This window comes from Colletotrichum destructivum, chromosome 7 (assembly GCF_034447905.1).
Source record: "Colletotrichum destructivum chromosome 7, complete sequence".
NCBI lineage: Eukaryota > Fungi > Ascomycota > Sordariomycetes > Glomerellales > Glomerellaceae > Colletotrichum > Colletotrichum destructivum.
This window is the reverse complement of record NC_085902.1, coordinates 4,061,142-4,087,033: the sequence shown is the minus strand read 5'-3', so window position 1 is coordinate 4,087,033 and position 25,892 is coordinate 4,061,142. Positions and strand designations below refer to the sequence as shown.

Below are 25,892 nucleotides of genomic sequence, written 5' to 3'. Positions count from 1 at the left end.
TTGTCTTGTTTTGTCCGGACACTAGTCCACCGTCGCCTCTCGTACCTGGCAAGGTTCGACGCCGTGGATATTTAGACCGACACCTCGTCCTGTTCGATAAAGCTTCTAAGATTGTAGACTTGCCCACCACCAAGCTAGAGCTCTCTCTCCATCTTCCTCTGTGTGCCTCTCTCTCATCCCCCCATGTAAACCGTCGGCGTTATCACCAGCCCAGACGCCGATCGAGATTGCGCCACTGCCAGCGAAACCGCCCAGCCAACCTTGAAGGCCATTTCCGTCCCTCTCTGTTACTAGTCCTTTCTCTCTCTCTTTCCCTCTCTATCTCTTTTTCTGTTCCTCTTCCTTCGTCGACTTCACCACCTATCTCCTGACTTGATCGCCGCGAACCTTTGTGGTTTACGGCCGTCACACAACTCCTTGTCCCTGCTTCCCCGGAACTCTCCACCGCGCGCGTTCGCCGTAACATGCTCCCGGACGTCCAAGACGCCTACACGCTTTACGGGAACCCTGCCACAACTCTCCTCTCCCTCCTCTCCAACCCTCTCATCCTCGCCCATACAGCTCCTCATCTCTCCGCCTATGATCGCCTGATACTTGCGTCCACAAGCCGAGCATTCCGAGAACTCATCAAGCACACCTCGGGCGTCTTCAGGCACCTCGACCTCGCCCAAGTTCGTGGCGCGCAGTTTGACATTGACGGTATCGACCGCGGGGGGGAAGTCTGGCGCAACGCCCAGCTCGACGAGAATTTGACTGAAGATGAGTGCGTCCATCCCCCCGTTTCCCACCCCCTACAGTCGAGCCCCCTTTCCTTGATCGCTGGAGGCCAAACGGCGCAACTGTCGGCTGACGTGATGACCTCAAACAGTTTCTACTCGGGCCCGCTGAGGGGCATCTTGTCCAACATTCGCCGACAAAACATTCTCCAAGATGTGCAGACGCTGGTCCTCGATGGTCTCTCCGTAACGGCCGAGCTCTGCCACGAAATCATCCTCGACCCGGCCTATAACGTTCGTCTTCTCTCTATCCGCGGCGTCAAGAACCTCAACGAGCGCAAGCTCTGTGCTTCCCTCCAGTATGCCTGCAGACCGTCACGGCCCGAGGGCATGCCTCGACTGAAAGGCCTGTACGTCTTTGGTGCCAAAGACGCTCCACTGCTGCCGATGACGGCATCGACCGTCTCGTCTAGGACAGTTGGGACACCTTCGCAAGGGGCGCAAATCGGAGCGGGTTGGAACGCCAAGTCGCAGCAGGCCCTGACCTCCTCCCTCCGCAGCGAGGGGGAAGACTGGTATCAGAAGAAGGGCCGCATCATCGCACGGCCGTTGGTGGAGGAATGGGCCAACGCCTTGGTCGATTGCCACGGCATCATCGCCTTTGATGGCCTGGCCTGCACCGGTCCTCACCACATGAACTCGCCTGCGTACGGCAAGGTGAGGATCCCGCCGACAGCCCGTCACTGGGCCGTGGCCACGGTCGCTCTGGGTGGATGCGCCGGGTGCGGTGCCGCTCCGGAAGGCATGACGATCCACACCGGCACGCCCGCGATCGAACGTCCGCTCCTCTCGCCGCCGCCGCTCCTGACGTCGTCGGTCAAGGCTGCGACTGCGCCACACTCGGGTCCGGAAGCCCCTTCGTCGTCCTTTGTCGCACGATGCATCGACTGCCTCCGAGAACGGTATTGCGCCGGTTGCGACAAGTGGTGGTGCGAGGAATGCTACCAGGCGCCCGGCGCCGTGACGGAACTGGCCGACTCGGACGTGATTGTCGTCGACGCCGAGGGCGGCACCTGGGTTCAGCACCAGGAGCACGAGATCCTGCCCAAGATCAAGGTACGAAACGGCGCCTGCTTCCCGGACTGCATCATGGGCGAGGTCATGGATGCGCAGAGGGTGTTGCTGCGCTGACGGTCCGACGTCCGACGTCGTTCGCCGTCAGGCATAGCCTGTTCCAAAGTGTATGCCACGCCACACATGCTGTCCATGTCACCTCGTTCTCGGTCGGAACCCTTTTGTGACCATGGTTCACTTGCGAAACTCTACGCATGTTCTTACCCCCATCAGAAAGACCGAAGATGCTAATGAAGGCTCTGCTCAGGCTCGTATCACGAAAAGCTGCTGGGAATGCGGGAGCAATGTGAGTTCGACTCGAGGCCTAGACCGGAGCCCAAGCTGACGACAACGAAACAGTGTCACGATTGCATCGAACGAACCCAGAGGCTCTGTAGAGGCTGCTGCGGCGGGTACTGCATGGTCCACAACGAGGGGTCAACTTCAACTTTCGTAAGGCTACTGCTACCTCTTACCATCCACATGTTGTGTGATCTTGCTAACTCTGTTCGTAGTGTGACTGTCCGATCTCCCCGACCTTGTGGAATATGCCCAGATCGCTGACATTCGATAGGGTGCTCGAGCCGCGGTCGCTTTTTGCGACACCTCTAGGACATTTCCCTCCGGCACCTGACGATGGTTTCAGTTATGGTCTTCGCGCCTGAACAGTCTTGGCCATGCCAGTGGAAGCCCGAGAAGGACCGAAGAAACCGATTCCGGAGAGGAACTATGCCTTTTAGTAATATGCGGTTGACTCTCACACGGCACTTCCCACTCCCGTCGAAGAAGAAGAGCGAGGCTGGGGAGCGCGAATTCCCTGCGGTCTTGCAGGGTAGTCACGTTTCTTTCAGGGCAGCATACGCGCTTAGCGTGCGGGTTCTCATCAATAGTCCTTTGTGTCTTTTCCAAGATACCCTTGAAGAGCAGCGTTTGAGGCGTCAGTTGTGCAATAGCTAACCTAACGGCAATATACCATCTCAATTCTCCTCTCATTCTGCTGCCTCCCCTTCTGCCATTGTGTCGTCCGTTACGCTAAACAAACGGCGAGGCGCCAAAGCTTCCGAGTTCTCGCCACGGTGTCACCGTCTCGGAACTTGTCATTGCCAGGCTGGCCATGTCTCTCTCGACATGACTGACTCGAACCGTTTCTCGTGGGCTATGGTCGAACCTGACTCATCTCGCCCAGCTGACCAGAGAGGCGTGAGAGAAAGCATGAGATTATGGATTCAAGATCACATCAGCAAGGCATACATTGCTGGCGTCGGAGATGCCGGAAACGTCATTTTCCTCATGGTCAGGTCACACTGCTGGCAGCCGTGTCCCGCTGATTCAAAACGCTCGTCGTACAGAATGTGCACTTGTCCATGTTGTCCGGAGCCACAAGTCTTGGGGTTACGTGAAGACAGACTTTGCAATTTCAAGGTCCAGATTTATCCAACTTCTCTTCCTAGAGACGTTTAGGTGTACCATCCTTCGGCCGAAGAACTCATTGACAGGCCTTACCAAGCCTAAGCCATCTCTCAACTGTATCTCGCTCCCAGAAGGCTGGATATGATATGACCATAGGCAGACGATACTAACCGCACCTCTTGGATCGCTTTCTCAGGCTGACATGTTGGAATGGTGACGCAAATGGCGAGAATGATGATGGGCTATCGTAGCAGGACCGTGTCGTAGAAATCTATCTGTGCCAAGAGGGTGCCCAGGTGGCGCTCAACTACAAACCATATTGAGGTGAGGGAGAAGGTGCTACGGGATTCTTCCCATCCGTTTCCCTGTTTCCTATCTCATGCTTGCCTGACGGGCGAGGCTGTGCCTCCTTGGCTGCTCAAGTCGAAAACGTTCTCTCAGTGTCCATCCAGGGACTCTTGTAAGTATCGCTCTTGTTGAAGACCACCTGATGACTTGGGTCGTACATGCATCCCTACCCGCAAGCACCACTTGAGGAAGCTGGAGGCACAATTTGGCGAGCCTGCACAGTGGAGTTTCATTCTCGACATCCCACAAATATTGTGAGCCATATATCGCTACGTGGCCGGGCAGCCTGGCCTGCACCGGTCCACGCCTGTAGGCGAACAGACGAATCGATGTTGCACCACAACCTGCCACAGGGGATTCAAGTTCTCAGTCGTATCACAAGACGAGACCTCCCACCCATGGGGTGGGTTCCTTCACCGAACCCCAAGGATAATCAGGTCGCTTGATTTGGTAGAGTTGAAGCTGCTTGAACATCACAAAGTGCCGACCCCCTCTCACCACGCTGTTGTCGACTTCCCCGGATGGGCCCTGGTTGTGTTCACAAGAACGAGGCGAACTGCGCACGCGTTCAACCAAACCGACTGATATAAGGTCGCCCCGCCTGGTCCGCCAGACAGGATGGAGAGAACAGTGAAAAAATCACATGGATTTAGTTGGACGCTTTCTTCTGGACGCCTTAACCTTGTTTACCTAGTCCAACATGATCGGCATGATCGCCTCCTCCATGACGCCAAACAGCCTTTCTGTATTGCTTCTGTATCTATTCGCAATGTCAACCAGCGCTACGGACGATACACTGCACCCAGATATCGTCAGGTCACTGCGAACAAGTCCGACGGGGCTTGACAAGCTCAAGAGCCTCCCCGACGATAAAGACTGGACATTCAACTACTTCACCCACCCGTTCCACACCCACACCCCTGGCGGAGTCGTCAATGCCAACGCCGCCACATTCCCAGCAACCGTGGGCAACGGCATGACCATGGCCTGGATCAGCCTCGGCCCTTGCGCCATGCTGCCGCCACACTACCATGCTCGTGCTTCCAATTACGTCGTGTCGGTCGTTGGGACCACCGAGACTTTCATGACCCTGGAAAACGGCGCTCGTATGGTGAAGACTAAGCTGGAGCCCGGGATGATGACCATATTTCCCCAGGGCAGCCTGCACACCATGCAAAACACGGGTGAGTTGATCTTCTCAGTCCGACACGCTGAACCAAGGCTGACCGACAGACCCAAGGTTGCGAAAACGCTACTCTGATATCTGCTCTGAGTTCTGAAGATGCCGGCACACACAACGTCGCCAACGGGCTTTTCGACCTACCTCCGGCCGTCGTTGCCGCAGCCTTCGGCGGCAACCCCCTCTCTGCCAAGTTTGCGCAGCTCCGCCGCGATATACCAGCAGTTGGCACCGGTGCCTCGATTGGCACTGCTGAGTGCCTGCAGCGTTGTGAGGCCAGCGAGACCAAGTAGGTGGAGTCCTTCCATAGTACGCTCATGCTCCGATTCGCAACGAAAAGACTTGAAGCTGACACTTTGGTAGGCAGTCTGTTGTAACTTCAGCAAACCTTTCGGTGAGGCCTAAGATTGGCCCCGAGAGCTAGCAGTATAAAGTCTCTAGGCAATGTGTTTTTAGGGGTCGGCGTGTTTCTTCGAAGTTTTGCGGACTATGTCTCTTGTAAAAGTCGTGTCCGGGCGGCCGTAATGTCTTGCTTTGACTTCTGTAATGCATACCAAGACCATCCGAATCGTGGTAGAAAGTGAATCGTGGTAGAAAGTTGGCCATGGCCAAATTCACCCCGACTCGCACGTGGAGTAGTAATAATGTCAGTCACCGGCGGTTCCAGAGCCAAACTTGCGGGCGACCCATGCGGCACCATTTTCTTCGTATTCCTGCTTCGTGACAGAAAACTTGTGGATGTCAGGGTGCTTGGCCAAGTTGGCACCGCCCTCCCAAGTACTAGTGATGGGGTTGACGGGATGTGCCACCCGTACAATACAGGCGTCAGGGACTCTCTTGACAAGTTCTTTCTCCAGTCGCTGAATGAAGCCGGGAAACAAGGCGTTGCCGCCGACAACGACAATATTAGCCAAAAGACCAGGCCAAAGCCCGATGGGCAGCTCAGAGAGAGACTGCATAATGACATCCGCAAGACCGGGTTGACGAAGGCCAATGTCAGAAGGCTGGAAGAGCAGCTCAGGGACAGAGAAGCGCTCATTCCGAAGCGTCAGTATGTCTTCGTCGTTGTCCGCGGCTCGTGCTGCCATCTTCCTCGCTTTTGTGTGCATCGCAGGGTCGTAGTCTCGAACGATACCCTTGGTTCGGGTGTGGAAATCGGGCAGGACGTAGTCTTTCGCAACGCCGGCCCCTGTCACGTATGACTCCCTTTTCTCGCCTCTGGTGCCCTTCCAGGTCTTCTCGAGGTCGCCGTTGAAGTCCATGGAAACGTAGCTGACCTGTTCCTTGATCTCGTTGACAATGTAGGTGTCGTTGCGCATGTCGTAGTACCTCAAAGACAACAGACGTGTCAGGTAATTTGTCATGAGTTTCCCTCCGACGTCGAGCCTGCGTACAGCGGAGTGCAGAGGCCTGCCGTTCAGAAGAGGCATGACGATAGTGTTGGAGTAGCCGGAGTCGATCAACAAGACAACTTCGGCCGGGAGATCGGGTATCGTGTTCGGGTCTCGGGGGGTTTGAAGGATGCCTTGGACGTCGTGGTAGGCATTAAAAGAGGCGCCTAAGGGGGCAGAAGCAAGTCAGTTTCAAGCCCAACGCACGCAGCATGGGGTTGAAGGCGCCTGTGGGTGGGGTGGCATACCTATGCCGCGGTAGTAGCTTGCAAATTGGTACTCCTCGAAGACGATCTGGTCACAGTTGGACTGCAATACGGGTAGCGAGTTGGGCTGCTCTGCCAGGAGCAGTCTGGTCTCGGAAGGGTCGCATTTCTGAGGAGCGCTGTCGTCGAAGAACTCGTGGTCCCAGATCTCCTTTTGAGCTTCCCAATTGACGATAAAGCCCTTCTCCACCGGTCGTCGGAATTGGATCTCGCCAAAGTCGCGGCATTTTTCGACATCGGACGCGACGTAGACCTTCCTCGCTCGGTCTCGGGCGATGCAGTTAGGAATTACTCGTGGCTCGTCAGTGAGCTCTTCGGAAACGAAGCCGGCCTTGATGGTGTAGCCGCCATTGTCGAGCACAAGGGTCCGCGACGGAGGCGCAGGGCCTGCGGATTTGCTCTTGCGACCGCCGACCATTGAGGAGAGACGAGCTGCTGCCGACTTGTGCTGTGCAAGCTGACGGGTGATGATAACTCGGCCACGATCTTTCGGAACTTTTTCTGCGAGGCTTTCGCAAGCTCCAATACCGGATGTCAGCTCCAATTGGTCCTTTCCGGTGGGTTCTCGTTGATCAGTGGTCGGGCAAAACGTCACCGCGCGTTCTGCTGAGGTAATACAAGCATCAATCCCCGTTATTGTGAACACAACGCTGGAATTTCCCTATCTCTCGGCAGTGAAACGGTTTGGGTCATTTTTGAGCTTGGGCTGCAGTATAAAGAAATAAAAAGGCTAGAAGATACCTACCTGCGACGGTTGACGGATTGTCAACCTTCTATGGTGGAACTTTGGCGGATTCTCACGCGTTTACATAGTTGAGTCCTGCTTTAAAGCTTCTCTCAATTCTCGATTTGCGCACCTACAACTGACAACAACCCAAAGCTACGTCGGTCTAAGTATGCAGTCTCTCTCTCCAGCACCGATTCAAAAAGTTCCCCATAAATTAGCAATTTTTGTTGATACCGCCTCGCTGAGAGCCCCTGGCCCAATTTGGGGGCTTTAAAGCACACACGCTTCCGATGATGGTTGACGGCGCATGTAGTCTTGGGCGCCAACTCGATACCTCTGCATTCCCTTGGGGCTAAAACGGAGTCAGGGTGGTCAGCCGTTGAAAAACGTGTTTCAATGAAGAAGAAAAACAATAGTACGGATGGTTTCATTAATCTGTTGGAGAGCTGTGGTGTGACTGGATGTGTAAATGGCGTTTGGCATGCTCACCGCCACCAAAATGGTGGGATGGATGTCTCAGAGCATCACGCGACAGTGTTGTGGCATTGGTTACAGGGAAGAAGTGACAGACAGGAGGGTGCATGACTGGAACGCATCAGGCAACCCGTAAGAGATATGGGTATGTTATCGGTACCTGATAGACTGGCAATGCGCTTGTCAGGACGCCAGGCGCTGGGCTCTGGTTCCAATATACTCGAATGTTGCGTCAAAAGATTTGCCGCAGAACAGCACATGTCAGACTGAGCGTGTGAATTAAGGTCAGTCTCGAACTGGAACCAGCTCTCGGCAGATCAAAGCAAACGACCGACGGGCTAGGCAAACTTGGCGGCCATGTCATGACAGGGCTGGGGTCAGATGGGAACCACTTAAGCGAAGAAGACGTGGTGTAGCTTAATTGCCTGTCTGATATTGTCCAGACCAGGCGGTTGTTGAGGTGCATTGCTCTAGTGGCAGCGGTTGACACGTGGACGAGGGTAGATAGAAGGGCAGTGAATTCGACATGCGCTTAAGCCTGGGAGGCACCATAGCTCTCTGGCAGGATCGGCGCGTGCAACTTGCGAAGTGATGTGCGCATGAAGCTGTCGGAGGGCAGACCATGGATGAAGGCTGGAGGGCGTGAGCTTCGCAGTGTTGGGCCCTGAGGAGCATTGGACGACGGGGGTCAAGGTGGGGCTTGCACTTGGATAAGACAGGACGCTTTCGTTCGAGTTGGGGACATCGTGGAAAACAAAAGGAGTGATGATGTTTTGATAGCGATGCGTTTCTGTTCATGCCATGTCAAGACGGAAGGGGAGACGGGAATCGGGTTGGAACAGCGCGGGTGGACCTACTCGCCCCTACATGGTCGTCTCAGGCTCGGGCAGTTTTCGGACACCCAACGTACCTAGATAGGTACAGATACACAGATGGTTGGTTATGGCAACAGTTGAGGAAGGGCGCAGGCCATCCCAGGCCGGCCTCAGTTCAACGCTTCGTACCTTAGACGACAAGGTTACAGATGCATGTGCCCAGCAGAGTCGGGCTTGCCAATGTATCCCTGTGCGGGGAAATGCATGCGACGATACCTACCTCCGCATAGGGACGAGAGCAGGTGCATGTTGGGCGCCTGGGACGTCGGGGGAAGGGGATAACGACCGATAGGGCCTGGCCCCACCTGGCTCCATCTTCCGCGCAAGCCTCTTGCTCCTCTACTCTGCGCAGTGGTGGTACTTCTGAAGTTCTGACAACTACTTGTACCTAATCAAGGTACCTATTGTGGTGTACTGCAGAGGGTATTCGTGCCTAGGAGATCAGCACTACCTGGGAACGTGCTTGAACGTGCCTGACGTCTCCGGAATGGCGGCTGGTCTGTGCAGTCGGGGTTTCCGTTCCGTACTGCAGTTGCTGCAGTTGCGGTTTCCTCCCACTTCCTCGGTGTCTATGGTAGGTTGGCCAATAGATAACCAATGTCCAGCACCTGGAAAGAAAGGAAAAAATAAATTATAGGAAGCAGGGAAAGAGAAAGAAAGAAATAAAGGAAGGGGGAAAGATGGAAAGGTGGAAGAGACCCAGCATGCAACATATGTCTCCTGCTTGCCCAGTGCGGTGGATGTCTGGATTCCACCGTCAGCACCCTCCTAATCCTAAGAGAGAAACTCTCAAGCCAAGAATCAGCCTGGGCTGGTCCAGCGAGCGATCTCGGTCCAGACTGTCGCTCGTCTTCTCTTAAGCACTCTGTCCTCATTTTGTCCACCGGAATTTGATTTGACTCCAGTGCCAACTGCCTCCCGCGAGTCGAGTTCTGCAGGTACACTGAGCCTCGGAGCGAGGCAAGCACTCACAAGTACCTTAAGCTAAGATAGATGCCTACCTACCTTACCTCAACCCCTCCCTACTTTCCAGGTGAGTTGTCCAAAGTGTCCGTACGGATACAACGGCCTGGATCGATGTATAGGTAATGTACCTGAACCTTCCCTGCCTGGCCAAACACAAGCCGCCGCCGCCGCCGCCGCCATCGCCGCCGCATACCCACTTCACCTCAGTCAGGCACCTGAGTCCCTCTATCCCCCGTCCCATCGACTGCTTGAGTTACCCTCTTGGACTTGGACCCTTCTGTTCGCCTGTCGTTGATGCGGCGTGCCCCTCATCAACAACTCCTGATCCTACCTATTATACCTCATCAGTAGGTACTGTACAACAGAGGTACCCTACATCTCTACCTACCTACCTGGGTAATTCCACAGTTCTTGTCATTTTCCCCTCCGTCTCCGGCAAACCCACGTCAGACGTCACATTGACTTGGCGACGCCATAATTGACTGACAAACTTGCTAGCTGCCCGTCTCTCCTTGACCTTTGACCCTGTTACCAGTGACGCAGACTCATTTCCCCCTGGCTTCTGTCACTGCCTACTACACGTGTACTACAGGCATCTACAGTACAGTTGCAGCCGGCGAGGCACTGACTGCGCTGCATCCTCTAACCCCCCCCCCCCCCCCCGCGGCCCTCCGCCTTAATCCCCCGACCGACGACTTTGACAAGCATTTGCTGCTCGTCCCTCCACCGACGGCAAGACGCACGCAACAGTCTTGGGTCTTGGGGGTGCTGGGTACATCCAACAATCGGTGGCTCGCCTCTCCTCTCCCGCTACCCACGGTACCTTGCCATCCTGGCCACTTCCTCTCATCCGTGCTGCCGGTCCGGTTTGCTTTCTCTCACTCACTCATACACACACACACACACACACACACACAACTCACTCTTCCTCTCTCTCTTTCTCTCTCTCCCTCTTCCCCCTCACTCTCTCCAGACTCCCCTGAAGCTGTGCCTTTTTTCGGGCAGATCTCCGTCTCTTTCGGAACCTAACAAAACCTCGTCAAACTTTACATTGGCGCCCAGAGCCCAGCCACGGACGTACGACACCCACGTCGTCACAAGCTTCCACGGCCCCGACACGCCCGACCGGTACCTGTACACTCGCAAGAACAACAACATCAACATCCGCTGACTGTCAACCCCCGGCTGTCAACCCAAACCACATCATCCATCACCACCATCATCACCATAACCTCATCTCCATCGTCGACTGTCGCATATCGTATATCGCCCATGCGCTGAGCACCCGAAAGACCGATTTATTGCGTTCACCCACCGTCCGCCATCACCCGACAATGCCCGCAACCTTCGACGACATTGCGTGAAGGATGCATTGTTGACTCCCTACCTACTCATATCTCGGCCCCCACAACTAGACTGCGGCGGTATTACCACAGCGTCATCGCATACCCATTATCTCCCACCTACTCTTGACGCTTGCTGCACAGCTACACGACGCCCTACCCGGCCCAACCTACTGTCTGCCATCGCGCTGCAATCTGCTGGTCGTTGACCCGGGTCGACGCGACCGTTATTCCTTCCGAGGTCCCCGCCAACCGTTGCCAGCGACTACGTCGAACCAAACACGAGCAGTCGAACCCCTTCCAAGCGCTACAGCCAAGACAAGTTTATACCGTCGATAATCAACATGGGCAATTCAAGCACCAAAGAGTCTCGTCCGGTCGACCCGGCGACTGACTATCGCCAAAGCCAGGCTGCGTACCTCAATGCCTCGACTTCTAGGGAGACCCCGAGTGATCGTCCCAACTCCCGAAGGCAGAGTCGTTTTAGCAGGGCTGACCTGAATCTCCTCGGTCTCGGAGCCGCCGGATCGTCCAGCGCTGCCGGCCGAGAGGATGCTCCTTACGAGCGAAGAGAAACGAGGCAAGAACGTGAGGCCCGTCGATTGGAGAGGGAACGAGTCGCCAGAGAGAAGGAGCGTGAGCGTAGCATGAAGGAAGAGCATGTCGATGGTGGCTACCTCGTTACGCTTGGAACCTACACTGGGACCGAAGACTTCAGTAAACCTGTCGTCCGGCAGCTGCAGGCAAGTCGCCTCCTTGGCCCCTCGTGACTACGGGATTCGTGCTGACATGGAGTACCCAACAGATTGAGAGACGTCTTGCGCCCTTCTGGAGAGGCCTCAACGATTATTCCGATAATTGGACCGAATACCAGCTCATCTGCGCCGGTCGCGGTCTTCCGATCCCTGCTGCCGACGAACAGCCTCCCCCCGAGTTTATCCCCCAGGCAAACTCGCCTGCGTCCCCAACCGAGTCATCGCAGAACCTCGCAAACCTGACAGTTCCGATCGGCCCGAGGTCTTTGTCTGTGGGCTCAGATCGCAGCGGCTCCCTGCCTGCCTCCGGCATATCATCGCCCAACGCAGCTCAGCAACAGCAACGTAGCAGTTCGCCGTTCAAGCCCAGAGCGAAAGCCCTGGCCGCCGCCTTGAGCGGCGGTTCGCGCAATAACTCGTCGGGCGACGTTGCCCCGCGCGAGATTAAGCTGCCTAACGACCCCTGCGTTAACGGGCAGCCCCTGGAAGTCTTTTTGTACAAGGACGCCACAGAGTGCCCTATCTGCTTCCTGACATATCCGCCTTACCTGAACAGCACTCGGTGTTGCGATCAGCCCATTTGCAGTGAATGTTTCGTCCAGATCAAACGTGCCGATCCCCACTACCCTGAGCACCATGGCGAACCGAGCGAACAACCTCCCAACCCCGCCAACCCGGAAGAGGCCTCGGAGATGCTCATTTCCGAACCCGCCCAGTGTCCCTACTGCCAACAGACAGAGTTTGGCGTGACATACGACGCCCCTCCGTTCCGCCGTGGACTGTCATACGCTATTGGATACCCGTCACAGAATACGGCCATGTCATCGCAGAGCTCTCTGAACTCGACCCTTTCTCCGACTTCGCCCACTCCTGGTAGACGACGTGCTCAGAGCCTGTCGGCAAACGCCCCGAACGTTATCACCACTGACCGCGTACGTCCGGATTGGTCAACGAAACTCGCAGCGCAACGGGCACACCAAGCCCGGAGAGCTGCGGCGGCGACCGCATTGCATACCGCCGCGTTTCTCATGGGCAACAACGAGCAACAACGCGGCTTCGCCTTTACCAGACCTGGACGTTTCAGTCGGAGGAACACGGGTAGTCGAACACCTTCCGCGCCGCCCAACAACCAGCCGGAGGAGAGCCCGAGCCGTAATCCAGAGGGCGAAGCGGTTCCCACTGGGCCTGAGCCTGGACCACGGAGCTCCTCGGGGCGCGGAGCCCCCGCCAACAGGAGAAACAGAATGGAAGAATTGGAGGATATGATGTTTATGGAGGCCGTCCGTTTATCTCTTGCAGCCGAAGAGGAGCGGAAGCGCAAGCAGGAAAAAGTGGAGCGTAAGGAAGCCAAGAAGCGGGAGAAGGAGGAGCGTAAAGCTGTCAAAAAACAGGATCGTCAAAGCGTCTACGGTCCTGGGCAAAGTTCTGCCAGCGGAAGCAGTCTCTCTCTTGGTCTTGGACGACGCCGGGGAAACAGTACCACCAGCAACCTACGCGTGGAAGCGACTCTCCAGGGGGCGCAGTCAAGCTCTGCTGGTGTCAGCACCGAGACATCCCCGGTCGCAGCAACGAGCAGCACAACACCCACCTCGGCGCCTGCTCCAACCCCAACTTCAGCACCGAACTCGAACTCAAAGGGCAAAGCTGTTGAGCGCCCAGCAGTCGAGACGCAGTCTTCCGAAAGCAGCTTCCAGAGCACCTCGTCCACTCCGTCGTTGCCCATCCCAACAACTGGTCGTGGGCCTTCTCATCTTAGACAGATGAGCAATGCCTCGTCTATCTCGTCTTCGCTAGCCGATAGCGCTGCCGGAAGCTACACGAACCAGGCATACCTCGACCCGCGGGCCAGCGAATTGAGCGTCGGTAACCGGAGCGAAGAGGGCGAGCGCGACAACACGGAGCCGATGTTCAATTTCCGGAGTCTGGCAGAAATGGTGGGTGTTGATATCGAGAACGGCGAAGCCAACCAAGACCAAGAAGGAGTTTCAGGGGAAGGCCAACGGACCGCGACGCGGAAGCGGGACGAAGTTGAGGACGAGCCCGAAGCGGAGCATATGGAAGATGCTCATGTCGAGCAGCCCGTGCAGAGCAACGTGGGCACCTTGAAACCGCCACCCACTATCCCCGAGGAACCTGTCGACGGCAATAGCAGCAAGGACGGTGTTCAGTCTCCTGGTAGCGGGGCGCTGACTCCTGAGGTTACGATCACGCCGGAGACCCCAGCACCCGCCACGGAAAACTCTGAGACGAAGAGGCTTGGCCACGAGAACGTCGTCGAGAGGTCGTCGGAGGTTACCCAATGAGGAAATCACGACGAGGGTGTTACGGGGAAATGCGGTATTTTGTCGCAGCTGGTGGCGGCAACTCGGCGCGAAAACTTGGAGACTTTTTTCATTTTTGCATACACTCTGGGTGAGAAACTCAAGGGCACTCAGGGCGTTTAGCGTGGCATTTGGGAAGGTAGAGTGGATTGATTGTTTAGACGTGCTACTTGTTTCTCCCCCCTCTTTTTCTTTTTTTTTTTTTTTTTGCCATGTGAATGGCTGATTCATTGTATTCTACTACCGTCCGAGTACGTGGAAATAAGAAAGCCGAGATGACGAAGGTCTCAGCTTCACAATTCTGTTTATTGAGGAAACGCCGAAAATGCCGAATTCCAAAGGGTTGTGACTGCAAGAATTCCTGGGGATACATCTACAAATGGGGCTCGGCGGTGGTGGAGGCCTGCTGGGCACGCTGATTTACGAAATCCTCACCAGGGCTGGCCCAGCTATAGTTACGCCAATCTCCCAGGGCCGGCCACATTTGTTCCGTCACGAGGCGCTGGATCTTGTCGTGCCGACGGCACGCCGTGGAAGCATTAGACTGCGTCTTGTCGCCGCCGCCGCTGCTGCTCTCGGCCACGAGCTCGTGCAACATAGTTTGCCAAGCGAGAACCGTCTCCTCCAGCTCGGGAACGGACGTGACGCCCATGACACTGACGCCGACTTTGGTGGGGATGTTATAGGTGGGCGGCAGCAACTCGCTGCCAAAGGCGCGACCGACGCGAGCCCAGTTCGACATGGCCCAGTAGAGGGCGACATCCTCCATCTTCTCGCCCGCGGCCTCGGCGATAATGGCGAGGCTCTTGCACAGTTTGCGCAACGGGCTCGGGGCCGGGTGCCAGCTCGCCATGGGCCCGTCATCGACACCGCGCGTCGTGAGCAGGCCCATGCTCAGCATGCTCGCGTTGGTGACGACACCGACACCAGCGTCCCGGAGGCGCGATAAGACGGCATCGGTGCCAAGGGTGTTGTTTTGTACGCAAAAGTGCGAAAAGGACTGGACGGCGTCGATGGGTTCGCCCGTTTCGCGGAGGATCTTCTCGGCAAGATCGCAGAGGACAGGCACGGGATAGCCGCAGATGCCGACGTAGCGGACGAGCCCCTCCTCGTCGCGAAGGCGGCGCAGCTCACGGACGGCAGCGACGACGTCGTCGGGGGAGACGAACTCTGCGTCGTGGGTGTAGACGAGGTCGAGGTACGAGGTGTTGAGGCGGTCGAGGCTGCGGCGGACCGAGGCGCGGATCCAGGCGGGGGAATAATCGAACTCGGTCGGGGCGATGCGGCCTGCCTTGGTGACAAGGAAGTAGGACTCGCGGGGTGGCGAGAGGCTGCGCAGGGCATCACCGAGTATGGACTCGGAGGGGCCGTAGTAGGGGGAGGTGTCGAAGGCCGTGACGCCAAGGTCAAGGGCGCGCGAAACGATGTCGACCGAGGGCATACGGCCGGGGTCCGAGACGTATTGGTAGTTGAAGGTGGCCGTACCGAGAACCAGCGGCGGCAGGACGGCCGAGAGTGGACGGGAGGCGGCGGTGGTGCGCGAGGCAGCCATTTTGTTCTTCGTCTAGATTGTCGGCGAACTTTTTTCTTTTCCTTTCCTTTCTTTCTTCCCCCCTCCTCTTGTCCTTGTTTGGTCTGCAAGTTCAGAAACAACGAACTAAAACCCCGTAGTGTATAGCAGTCAAATTGGCTGCTATGTAACGTGGCGACAGTAAAGGGCAGTAATTGTCCTGAGTCGTGAGAAGCTCTCCAGGGCAGAAACACGGGCGAGAGGGCGCAGGTTCGGATATCGGGTCGAGTCGAGCACGTCAATGACTGATAGACTGATAGTCAGGGTCCCCCGCGTGTCTGGGATCCCGAATGTGATTTGCGGCTTGCCCCGCCGGAAAGGTGGGGGAAAGCCTTTTTCCCTTCTCATTTTAGGGTCTCTGCTGTAATCGGACTGGTGTTGGCGTAGTGGCGCCCCGGCCAGGACCGGGGACGGTGAGGGGGGGATGAACGAGGAGATGATGGTGGTGGCTCGTGGTTTGGTCTCACGGTCGAGGTTTCTGACCTTGCTCGCGCCCCAGAGCAGGCCGAAACAGGCCGTTGCCTACCACACATACGGGCTGCCTGACCTCGTTCGTCGCTTCCAGCATGCTGGTGTAGGCTGTTTGTTGTACGCCCCTGCTATCGCCATGACGGCTTGAGCCCATCTAGCACTTTGCTCGCAGCATCTTAAGTGAGTGAATGAGTATGGAATCTGTCTGGCAGAAAAGCCGCAATCGCGAAATGCCCGACATTGCGGGGTTGGGGCGCAGACGATGGAGCCATGACTCGATCGGGCCGAGTACTGTCGACTTTGGAGGCGGAGCCTTATGTGTGATGGAAGTTTGAAACTACCAGGCCACGCGCCCGCTTGGCTGGTGGGAGAGAAGCCTGGCGATGGTAGATGGTGGTGGATGGATGGATAAGTGGATGGATGGATGGATGGATGGATGGATGGATGGATGGATGGATGGTGACACTGGACACTGGGTGCGAAGAAAAGACGAGCGATGCGGAGATGTTGTTGGGGAAAACGTCACACGTCGCTGGATACTCTCTTGAGAAACAGACGGCCCTGCTGGCCTCCCAGAATCCGCGTCCAAGTCCCTGGCTGCTTTCTTTCTCCTCTCCTGCCTGCATCAGGCCAAGAATGAATGCCAGCCGCTTGTTCTTCCGGGGCCATACATTAGATCTGCATAACTTACTTAAGTAAGCACCCCTTATCTATTTGCCTTAGTAAGTTAGTTAATCCTCAGAGGTACATACCTATTACTTGGTAACCGCGTCTCGATCTCGATCCTCATCCATCCATCACTGCCATGTCCGTTCCTCCACGATTGACCATGGACGCTTTAAAACGCCCATCAACAGCCATTGTCTATTCACCCAAACGATCTTATATCATTCTGGTACGACGCCATGTTGTACCCCCGCCACCGAATCATCTCGCCTTCCGCGTCAAGTGCTCGCGTGCTTTCAGTCAGTGCCTGAATCTCTGTCACCATTAGGCAAAACTTCAAATGCCTGCTCCGAAGCAGATAGATGCCCGCTCGTCCTTCTCATTCACGTCGTTCACTCCAGTTGATGTTATTTCCATGGTTCTCTCATTCATCCAAACCTATTCAAGTCAGGTCCCATTGGTCGGTAAATAGCCAAAACAACCGGTCATACATACAGTCTCTCCGGCTCATCGCGTAAATGCTCTCCTGACATAGCCAGCCAATCCCCACTCCCTTGACCGAAAGCTTCCCTCCACGGCAACCTGCAATTTTTCGCCATCTCATCCGCCCATGTCACTCTGGCTTATCATCCGTAACTCCCTCTCCAGTTGGCCACTTGGCCCAAAGCACACCAAGCCCCATCCGGCTGCCTGATCTATCTTCTTGTCTCGTCTTCCGGTCGTTCTGCCGTACCGTAATACGCCATCCGCTCAAAGTTCCATCGCATGCACCACGCACGAACTGCCCATTTAGCCTCAATATCAGTTCGTTATTTTGACCCGATCTCCTCTCAATTGGTCTTCAGAACCCATTTGCTATCTCTTTGACGTTCGTTTAGGAAATCCATATTGGCCGCACCGTGTAATTCCGCGCCCTTTCGAGAAGGCTTGCTTGCACGGGTGAGTCTGCCTGTACTAGCAGGTTCCTCACTCCCTTCCCCTCATATTTGTCTCTATTGTATCTCAAGTGATCGTCCATGGCGGTCATGATCATCAAACCCCAGTGGCGTTTCCGTCATGGTTATCACATCAAGCCAAATGACCAGATTGGTCGCAACCGTTCTTCCACTGTTGACAAAACACATACGCAATCTGCCAGATGCATTCTTCCGCCTTGGCAACCTTCGGCGTCTGGGTCATCATATGGGCGTACCGGCTCTGCTCTCGCCTCGTGCCACAATCATCTTGAGCCAATGTTATTGCCTTCAGAGCTGCTCTCGAATCTTCTGCTTGTTGTCTGGCATCGCCAAGAATGACTAACCGAAAACAACGATATCTTGTGTCTGCTATTGCATTTGCCCACCTTTCTCTCCTGGTCGGTTACCTGCTATTTCCATTTTCCATTATATCCTCTTTCGTCACAACCGAAGCTACTTTTTTAGGAAGTCATCCTCCGAGTACTTGCTACATGATGTATGCAACGATTATCAGCATGGCTACCCTTAAAGACGTGTTACTCCCGATGAAAATTTCATGATTCGTCCGTCGGTGTGGACTCTGACATTTCCTTGCCTGATCGGATGCCTGGATCAACATCATGCGCTGGCCAACCGCAACCCTCAGTGCTGTGACACTCACAAGCTTCGGTGAGAACGAAAGTCACTTCCTATCGTCATACTTCACCTGACATGTCTCTCTAGCTACTGCCCAGGGGCAGTCATCGTACTGCGATAGCCTAGGCCGTTGTTTCGCTTCGTATACGAACGATGGTGGCATTACGTATGGAATCGCTATTCCCAACGGAGCCACTCCAGGCCAGCCATACGATGCTATTCTTCAAGTTACCGCACCTGTAGAGGTTGGCTGGGCTGGATTGGCCTGGGGAGGCTCTATGACATACAATCCCCTGACTATTGTGTGGGTAAACGGCGACGATGTGGTTGTCTCATCCCGGATAGCCTTGTAAGTGGTACCTTGGTTCAAGATCTCAACATTTCAGGGTTGACCGTAATCAGCGGCTACTTTACCCCTCCGCCTTATGAGGACGCCGAGTACACCGTTCTCCCCGGCACCGTCGTCAACACCACTCACTTCTCGGTCACGGCTCTGTGCAAGGGATGCACATACTGGGCGCCATTCGGCAACGACCCGACATCCCTGGACCCCAACGGAGAGAACTACCTGGCCTTCGCTTACTCGGGCGTGCCCGTCGACGACCCCGCGGCCAATGACACCACCTTCGGCATTCACGAGCGTGTGGGACACTGGATGCACAACTTCGAGCCCGCACAAGCTCCCGAATTTGAACTCTGGGCTGGCGGTGATGCCGGAAACGGCCCTCCATTTAGCACAGTGACGCAGACCACGTTGTTGACGACCTTCTCAACATCGACATTCCGTAGCACCACCACTTTACAGACCACCGTCACCAGTACAGGCTTCCCTCCCGCTGGCAGCACCACTACTACGGCCTCAACTTCGCGTCCCACGGCGACCCCAACCTCGTCTGCCGCCGCGTCCAGTGTTCCCGTGCTGCCCATCCCTAGTTCGTGCTCGGGCGTAAACCCCTTCAGATTCGGATATCAAACTGCCAGTGGCTGGAGAGCCGTCAAGTTGGCGGGGTCTCTCACCGGCCCTCGAGGTGTAGCGGTCGACTCAGAAGGCAACTTGCTCGTCGTACAGTCCGGCAAAGGTGTCACGATTCACACCTTTGGGTCCGATGGCTGTGTTTTGTCATCAAAGACGCTGATCAGCAATCCCTCGCTTAACCATGGAATCGGCTTCACGCCAGATGGTAAGACGCTGTATGTCAGTTCCATGACTACAGCATGGTCATACGTTTACGACGCAAAGGCACAGACAGTTGGTGGGCAGACCGTTGTGGTCAAGAACATGCAACAGGGAGGTCACCCGACACGCGCCCTGCTTATCCCGCCGGCGACGCCGCATCTCCTCGTCATACAGCAGGGGTCGTATAACAACTTTGACTACGAGTCCCTCAACAAGGCTGTGGCCCGCGCCGTGGTCAAGGTCTTCGACATGCGCAGCGTCCCTTCTGGTGGTTATGCCTATGCCTCTCAAGGATGGCTTCTGGGTTACGGTCTGCGTAACGAAGTTGCTCTTGCGGCCGACGGAAACAATGCGTATGTTGGAAAGAAAACCTCCTGCTTATCGGAGCTAATCTTCAGTTGAGTAGCATCTGGGGCGTAGAAAACAGCGGCGACGACTTCACCCGCACAGTCAACGGTCAGAGCTACGACATCCATAACGACAACCCTGCTGAGGAACTCAACTTGCGTAGGTCACATCGTTTCAATACGCTTTGAATTTCACACATGAACTGACCATGAATTAGTTGGCGACCCTTCCAAGCCAAACGAGCAGTGGTATGGTTACCCGACTTGCTTCTCCGTTTGGGAACCTTCCGTCATCACCGACAAGAGCTTTACCGTCGGCCAGCAATTCGTCGTCGCTCCCAACAGTACCTTCAACGACGACACTTGCACTCAGCGGTCTGTTGCTCCAAGACTCTCGATCCAAGCTCACAGCGCCCCCATCGGCGCCGCTTTTGACAAGACTTTCCAGAATCTCTACATGACACTACACGGATCTTGGAACAGGTCACCTGCAACGGGCTTCAAGGTCTCATCGATTCCGTTTACCAGACTCCCAAATGGAAACTACGACCCCGTTGCGGCGGCGAACTCCAAAACCGGTTACACAGATATCTTTTGGAGCACCAATGTTGGTAGCTGTACAGGCTCGACTTGCTTTCGCCCTTCTGGCATCACCTGGGACCGCTCCTTCTCAAGGTTGTTCGTCGCCAGTGACAACACTGCTGAAGGGGAACTGTTCATGCTCGTCAAGTCTTGAGTCTTGCTTCCACTGCCTTGTTCAGGGCACAACAAAGCTGTTGTTTTGCTCTCTACTGTTGCGGTTACTTGCAACTGAGCGACCAACCTGGCGATAGTAACACGAATTGCAGTTGTAGTTGAATAAGTTATATGGCATGTGAAATTCCGCACTCTTTGTGATAGTAGTGTTGACATTGTTTGACTGGACGCAGCCAATTGTATTCTTCAAGGACACCCGATTGAATCAACAGGATCCCTATTCCCGACTCTACCCAAGAGGTCAGATCGTAGGAAAGGAAATTCGAGACCCACCACTTCCTTTGTTTCTGCATCTCGTACAAACACAAATCGATCCACAGGTTCGGAACCATAGTAGATCCAGTCATTGAGGGTCCATGACATGCAGTCCTGCGAACCAACTCCGCTGCCCGGAAGATCGGAGCCGGTACTGTACCTCGGTTCGAACCAGATTCGCCATGCCTCTCTCGTCACGTTTCTCCCATCCACTATGGATGTGGAAATGTCATCGGTTGGGAAGATTCTGAATGTGGATTCGATGGGGGTTAGTTGAGAGCCGACTGTCACCGCCCAAATCTCGGTCAGTGCAGATAGAATGTCAGACTGATTGTGGGCCAACGACGAGAGAATGAGTGAATTGTTGTCTTGGGTGATTGTTGCATTGATGCAGCTGTGTGAGGGGCTGTTGACGAAAGTACCGCTGAGATCGCCTGCTTGCTCTCTCGCAACAGCATCGACGGCTGGTACAGTCGTAGCAAGCATGGCGTCATAGATGTGTGGGACCGCAGCCATATCACCTGCAGTGAGAATAACTACGGCAACGCCGTACTCGTCGAGGATGGCCAGTTGACTGCGATACCCGTACGCGCCACCAGACTTGGCATATATGGCCACGGGATGAGGATTTTCGGGGACGAGATTTGGAGGTCGAAAGATCTCCCAGGGAAGCCCTACGAATGAGTGAGGGGACCCGGCGAAAGCGTGTGGTTTGAGCCATTCTCGCGTCTTGGCCGGCGAGAGAACCTTCCTAGAAAGAATACCATGGGCTAGAGCCGAGAGATCCGATAACGACGAAACGAGACCACCACCCCTGCATGGTTGTCAATAAGAGAGACTTTTCAAACGTATGGGGAACTCACGGCGCATTGATACCATAGTCGCTGCCCCAGCCGTTGTCCACCGGAGGGATCACCGCTCTGGACGATACTCCAGGGCTGACGTGAGTGTTTGTGAGTCTTAGGGGTCCGGAAACTAGAGTTTTTAGAAGTTCCGAATAGCTCATTCCTGTTGCTTGCTCTACAGCCATGATAAAGATGGTGAAAGCAACATTCGAGTAGGCAGGACGTTCCATAACCGCAGCAGTCGGGTACGAACGGAGCATGCCTTCGAGGAGCTGGGCTTTAGTGCAAGCTTCGTTCAACCCAGTCACACCACAGGGGCCAAATGCGCTTTCGTTGATAGTGGGAAAGCCAAGTGACTCAAAGTACTCCTTGAGATAGTAGTACTCAGAGAATCCGTCTATGAAGAATATTAGCTCGCTTCTTGGCCACAACACATAATCGTCTGAAGGCGATATTCTTAAACTAGGTTGGGAAACAGACAATTAGACGGAGCGCCCGAAAGATGCGAGCCCAATGCGCGAAGTGACACATTAGCCCACGGAATGGACGAGGACGTGTCATTGAGTTCCGGGATGTAGTCAGTGATGGGACTATCAAGATTTAGGCCGCTCTTGAGCAGCACAAGTGTCGAAAAGACCTTGGAGACTGAACCAATAAGGTACTGGGAATTCCCATTGACGTCTTTCGTCCCATCGACGCTGTTGCTGGCTAGGTGGTGAAACTCCCACAGAGGTATTGAAGGAGGACCTTGGTCAGTGGACACAACGGCCAGGGAGAAGGATGTGTTTTCGACAACCCAGCCTGCATTTGTCTTAGCCGACAAGGCCTGTTCTAGTTGCTCTTCGAACGACGACAGGGCGAGTTGGAAAGTGTTGGAGTTGGCCAGGTTGAGCGGACGCGGTACCGCCGGACCCTCAGGTCGGCAGTCGAGGCCCCCATGTGCAAAGCGAACGAACGCCTGAAGAAGCAGAAAGAGATACATGTTGTTGAAGATTCTAGGGAAGCTTAAAGTAGAACATGAAACTATGGAGTTCAGAGAGCGGTTTAGAAATGGGGATGGGAACAATCTTATACTTCGTGGAGATTCATCGACCTCAAGATCCCATGAACGCATATTCGTTGGCATAATACATCAACAGTCGAAGTCGTTCTGGAGATCTCGATGTTCAACAATAACTAGTGAGGTTGGTTTTAGACGAGGAATACGAGAAACACGACCGATACGCAGTCTGCAGATCGATGTCGATCTTCCCTGCGATGGGAAAATGGCGCCGCTGACTTGGCACCTTGCGTCATCACTCGTCTCCAACTTCAGGAGGAAGTACTAGAGATTCGGGATAAAGAAGGCAATTGAACTCGAACTCATCAAGAATTTGTTTCAATACGGTGCACCTCAAGATTTTTAGTGGCGTTTAGGTTACTATACATACCAACCCTCATCTTATCATAACAGCACCATCTACGCGTACCTGGGTGAAGCTCAAGCTGTCGCAACAAATGCCTTTGTGATTTCCTCATCAGAGACCTCAACGCCATAATTCAATTATGCGTAGGGCGGCCACCCGAAGATTCTGGCCAAAGCTAAGTCTATCGACCCAACGGTCCCAACCAGTACCAGATTGAACTGTTCGCAACCACGCGGTCCTCTAACTTGTATCAAAGATGAACAGGCTAGATGCCTAGCTTGCGGAAAGTGCATCACTCAGCGAATGATTCCCACGTTCCGCAGGCGTTGTAGGCTAATATGCCAATTACAATAACCCCCAGAGCAACCAGTGCCAGGGTGTCCAAACCATGGAGCACCCCATTCTTCCCTCTTCAAAGCAAATCGTTTCGATACTTGAGAGAGACCAGAGAATTTTACTGGACGAGACTTAGCTCACGGTCCTCATCTCTCGTCGTATCAGGTGCCGAATCCTCGGAATCCCTGTAGGGAGCGTCGTCCCGCAGGAGATGTGCAGAGGCGTCTAGTTCAAGTTAGCAACCAATGTCTTTCCCACAGAGGTCAGCTCTCACCTTCGCCGTTAGTCCTTGGCTTATCGACGGCACCAAAGAGTGCGTCCATGTTCTCAAGCTCGCGTCCCTTGGTTTCCGGAAGAAAAGTGTAGATAGTCTCGTTGACAATGTTAGTGTGTCTGGAAAAGACGAGAATAGCAGGCCCTGGTTTACGTACCGGGATGCAGATGAGATTTATGACCATAAAAACAAAGTACGAGTTGCTGCCCAAAACGTCCATACCATAACTCCAGATCATGCTGACGATACCGGCCCCAATAGAGCCGCCCACCGAAGCAAAGTTGAGTCCGCGAGCTCGTACCGCCGTGGGGAAAATCTAGTCGTCGTCTAAGCCAAGAATCGAATTCAGTGTCAGTTGTCCTTACCTCTGTGTTGTACACCCAAGCAGCCGGCCCAAAACCTATGGAGAAGCCCATGGCGTAAACGAAAATGAAGACAATGCAAACCACACTGGCAGCATCACTGAGTTCGTGCCCATACGCAAGAGGCACAGCTCCGTTGATCTTTAGGTAGCAACAGTCAGTTTCCGACCTTGAAAGCCTTTGGGTTTGTTCTCGGCTTACCAATAGTGAGAAAGCCATGACCACACAGCCAGCAGCGAGACAATTTTTTCGTCCAAATCGATCAATGATGAACATCTCGAGAACGGTGAAGAAAATTTTGATCGTCATCTCAATGGCGCTCGCCATCAAAGCAACCCTCATATCCAGCCCAAGACGTTCCAATAGAAACGGAAGGTAGTATTTTATGCCGGATGCACCGCAGATCTGGGCCATGAACTGTAGCAAGGTCGCGCGCCACAGACGGGCAAACAAAGCTTTCTCTCTGAACAAGGAAAGCCAGTTGGTCCCGGACAGGTGATACTCGTTGACATCATGGGCAATTCCGGCGAATTCTTGTTCGATCTGATCGTCTTCGAAACTACCCTCACGAAGCCAACGAAGTGTCGAACGCGCTTGGTCTTTTCGGCCATGCTCAACAAGCCATCGCGGTCTGCGTATCGTTAATAAAAGTCTCCTCCAAGGAATCCGGAGTACTCACGTTTCGGGGATCCATGGCAACCCGAGTCCAAAAACGAGGGCCGGAACTATCTCGAGCAAGATAGACAGTCGCCAACCCCAGAAATATCCTGCACTTGATCGCCAGAATCTCATGAAGAAACCAACCCTGGGAAGAGTCAACATTGGGTGGCTTCGTTTCTTGGGTGGGGGCAGGAATATCTCACCAAAGACCCGTAGCGATACCAGCGATGAATCCAACGTGGTTCACTGTCACGAAATGGCCGCGTTTCTGTGCCGGCGAGATCTCACTGTAGAACAGACTTTAGTTCTCGCGCCATACCTGTTCAATGACTAGGACTCACGCCTGGTAAAGAGGCACCGAAGTCGAGACGATGGCCACGCCGAGGCCACTGATGACTCTACCGGCGACCATGGTACCAACTCCGGTGGCGCCATTGCTGACGGCTTGCAAGATGGCTCCTAGACACACAACGACGGTCCCACACAGGGCTGCGTACCGACGCCCAAGCCAGTCGCTGATAGGGTGAGAAAGGAGAAGATAACTGAAGAATGTTCCGATGTAGTAGACGCTGATGATGATGCCCTTCATGCCCATAGACAGGTGGCCTGTGGCATCGTCGAAACCAACGTTGAAAAGAACTGAGGACATGACCCCAATGTTGTATCTGCATGTATCGTTAGACCGCTTTCAAACTCTGTACAGCTGTGGAAGAGAGTGACCGAGCCTAAATCAACATCCCCACCGTCGGAATCTTGAAATCATGGTTGCCGGTCAAATGTCCAAACCCGGGCCAGAACCCGACTCACAGCGCCAGTAAAATACACCGACCGTGGGAACAGGAGTGAAAACTTGTAGACTCACCCCCAGACTGAAGCACCGATGCCAAAGTAGAGGCACAGGAAGTAGAGGCGCAACTCGCCAGGTGAAGCTGACACCATACCGAACCGAACCATGGCTACCGGATGGGATCGAACAAGGGCTGCACTTGCCCAGGAGGAAGACCAGGCGGTACAAAGACACAACAGAATTGAGAACACCTGAAGGCTAGCTAGCTCCAAGACTGCCGTTCAATGAAATGCAATCTCCACGTTGACGATGCGTGATGTGTGAGGGTGGTGAGGCGAGAAATCCAGGAGCCAACCGCGGGGTCGGCTCGCTTGGCCAAGATAGGCTTGTTGCATGGCGATTATGTAAGAAGCGCAGGCTCATCTCTTTATCTTTGGCCGCCAACTCGGGCGTAATCCATCTCCAGTTGCTTCTTGGTTTGCTTTGTGGGCTTTTCTATTTGA

General features: G+C 54.7%; 10 protein-coding genes across 10 annotated transcripts; 5 read left to right on the top strand and 5 right to left on the bottom strand.

The window, feature by feature from the left end:
- Positions 1 to 464: 464 nt before the first annotated feature.
- CDEST_11823 (uncharacterized protein) lies at positions 465 to 1,907 on the top strand (the record flags this gene model as incomplete). Its single annotated transcript, XM_062927979.1, has 2 exons — positions 465 to 763; positions 869 to 1,907. 2 exons carry the CDS (start codon positions 465 to 467, stop codon positions 1,905 to 1,907), a joined length of 1,338 nt encoding a protein of 445 aa, XP_062784030.1.
- Positions 1,908 to 2,044: 137 nt separating this feature from the next.
- Positions 2,045 to 2,816, top strand: CDEST_11822 (uncharacterized protein; the record flags this gene model as incomplete). The annotated part of the gene is made up of 3 exons (XM_062927978.1): positions 2,045 to 2,136; positions 2,190 to 2,282; positions 2,345 to 2,816. 3 exons carry the CDS (start codon positions 2,045 to 2,047, stop codon positions 2,391 to 2,393), a joined length of 234 nt encoding a protein of 77 aa, XP_062784029.1. The 3' UTR covers positions 2,394 to 2,816.
- Positions 2,817 to 4,229: 1,413 nt separating this feature from the next.
- Positions 4,230 to 6,943, bottom strand: CDEST_11820 (Putative Actin family, ATPase, nucleotide binding domain-containing protein). Its single transcript, XM_062927976.1, has 2 exons — positions 6,407 to 6,943; positions 4,230 to 6,325 (listed from the first exon to the last, which is right to left on the bottom strand). Exons 1-2 carry the CDS (start codon positions 6,840 to 6,842, stop codon positions 5,415 to 5,417), a joined length of 1,347 nt encoding a protein of 448 aa, XP_062784027.1. The 5' UTR covers positions 6,843 to 6,943; the 3' UTR covers positions 4,230 to 5,414.
- Positions 4,288 to 5,060, top strand: CDEST_11821 (Putative germin, rmlC-like cupin domain superfamily, rmlC-like jelly roll; the record flags this gene model as incomplete). The annotated part of the gene is made up of 2 exons (XM_062927977.1): positions 4,288 to 4,771; positions 4,828 to 5,060. The coding sequence occupies 2 exons, from the start codon at positions 4,288 to 4,290 to the stop codon at positions 5,058 to 5,060; spliced, it is 717 nt and encodes a 238-aa protein (XP_062784028.1).
- A 310-nt stretch (positions 6,944 to 7,253) lies between the features above and the next one.
- Positions 7,254 to 8,418, bottom strand: CDEST_11819 (uncharacterized protein). The gene is made up of 2 exons (XM_062927975.1): positions 7,786 to 8,418; positions 7,254 to 7,503 (listed from the first exon to the last, which is right to left on the bottom strand). The coding sequence occupies exons 1-2, from the start codon at positions 7,883 to 7,885 to the stop codon at positions 7,262 to 7,264; spliced, it is 342 nt and encodes a 113-aa protein (XP_062784026.1). The 5' UTR covers positions 7,886 to 8,418; the 3' UTR covers positions 7,254 to 7,261.
- Positions 8,419 to 10,171: 1,753 nt separating this feature from the next.
- CDEST_11818 (Putative Zinc finger C2H2-type, protein Sip5/DA2) lies at positions 10,172 to 13,868 on the top strand. Its single transcript, XM_062927974.1, has 2 exons — positions 10,172 to 11,552; positions 11,615 to 13,868. Exons 1-2 carry the CDS (start codon positions 11,154 to 11,156, stop codon positions 13,865 to 13,867), a joined length of 2,652 nt encoding a protein of 883 aa, XP_062784025.1. The 5' UTR covers positions 10,172 to 11,153; the 3' UTR covers position 13,868.
- Position 13,869: 1 nt separating this feature from the next.
- On the bottom strand, positions 13,870 to 16,369 carry CDEST_11817 (Putative aldo-keto reductase, NADP-dependent oxidoreductase domain-containing protein). Its single transcript, XM_062927973.1, has one exon. It carries the CDS (start codon positions 15,435 to 15,437, stop codon positions 14,259 to 14,261), a length of 1,179 nt encoding a protein of 392 aa, XP_062784024.1. The 5' UTR covers positions 15,438 to 16,369; the 3' UTR covers positions 13,870 to 14,258.
- A 522-nt stretch (positions 16,370 to 16,891) lies between these two features.
- Positions 16,892 to 20,594, top strand: CDEST_11816 (Putative soluble quinoprotein glucose/sorbosone dehydrogenase). The gene is made up of 5 exons (XM_062927972.1): positions 16,892 to 18,217; positions 18,272 to 18,533; positions 18,587 to 19,714; positions 19,768 to 19,868; positions 19,927 to 20,594. The coding sequence occupies exons 1-5, from the start codon at positions 18,169 to 18,171 to the stop codon at positions 20,442 to 20,444; spliced, it is 2,058 nt and encodes a 685-aa protein (XP_062784023.1). The 5' UTR covers positions 16,892 to 18,168; the 3' UTR covers positions 20,445 to 20,594.
- A 56-nt stretch (positions 20,595 to 20,650) lies between these two features.
- On the bottom strand, positions 20,651 to 22,546 carry CDEST_11815 (Putative beta-lactamase/transpeptidase; the record flags this gene model as incomplete). The annotated part of the gene is made up of 3 exons (XM_062927971.1): positions 20,651 to 21,533; positions 21,583 to 21,961; positions 22,045 to 22,546. The coding sequence occupies 3 exons, from the start codon at positions 22,544 to 22,546 to the stop codon at positions 20,651 to 20,653; spliced, it is 1,764 nt and encodes a 587-aa protein (XP_062784022.1).
- A 425-nt stretch (positions 22,547 to 22,971) lies between these two features.
- CDEST_11814 (Putative major facilitator, sugar transporter, major facilitator superfamily) lies at positions 22,972 to 25,715 on the bottom strand. The gene is made up of 9 exons (XM_062927970.1): positions 25,465 to 25,715; positions 24,944 to 25,267; positions 24,806 to 24,889; positions 24,622 to 24,747; positions 24,144 to 24,573; positions 23,946 to 24,083; positions 23,738 to 23,896; positions 23,581 to 23,677; positions 22,972 to 23,531 (listed from the first exon to the last, which is right to left on the bottom strand). The coding sequence occupies exons 1-9, from the start codon at positions 25,554 to 25,556 to the stop codon at positions 23,425 to 23,427; spliced, it is 1,557 nt and encodes a 518-aa protein (XP_062784021.1). The 5' UTR covers positions 25,557 to 25,715; the 3' UTR covers positions 22,972 to 23,424.
- Positions 25,716 to 25,892: the final 177 nt, after the last annotated feature.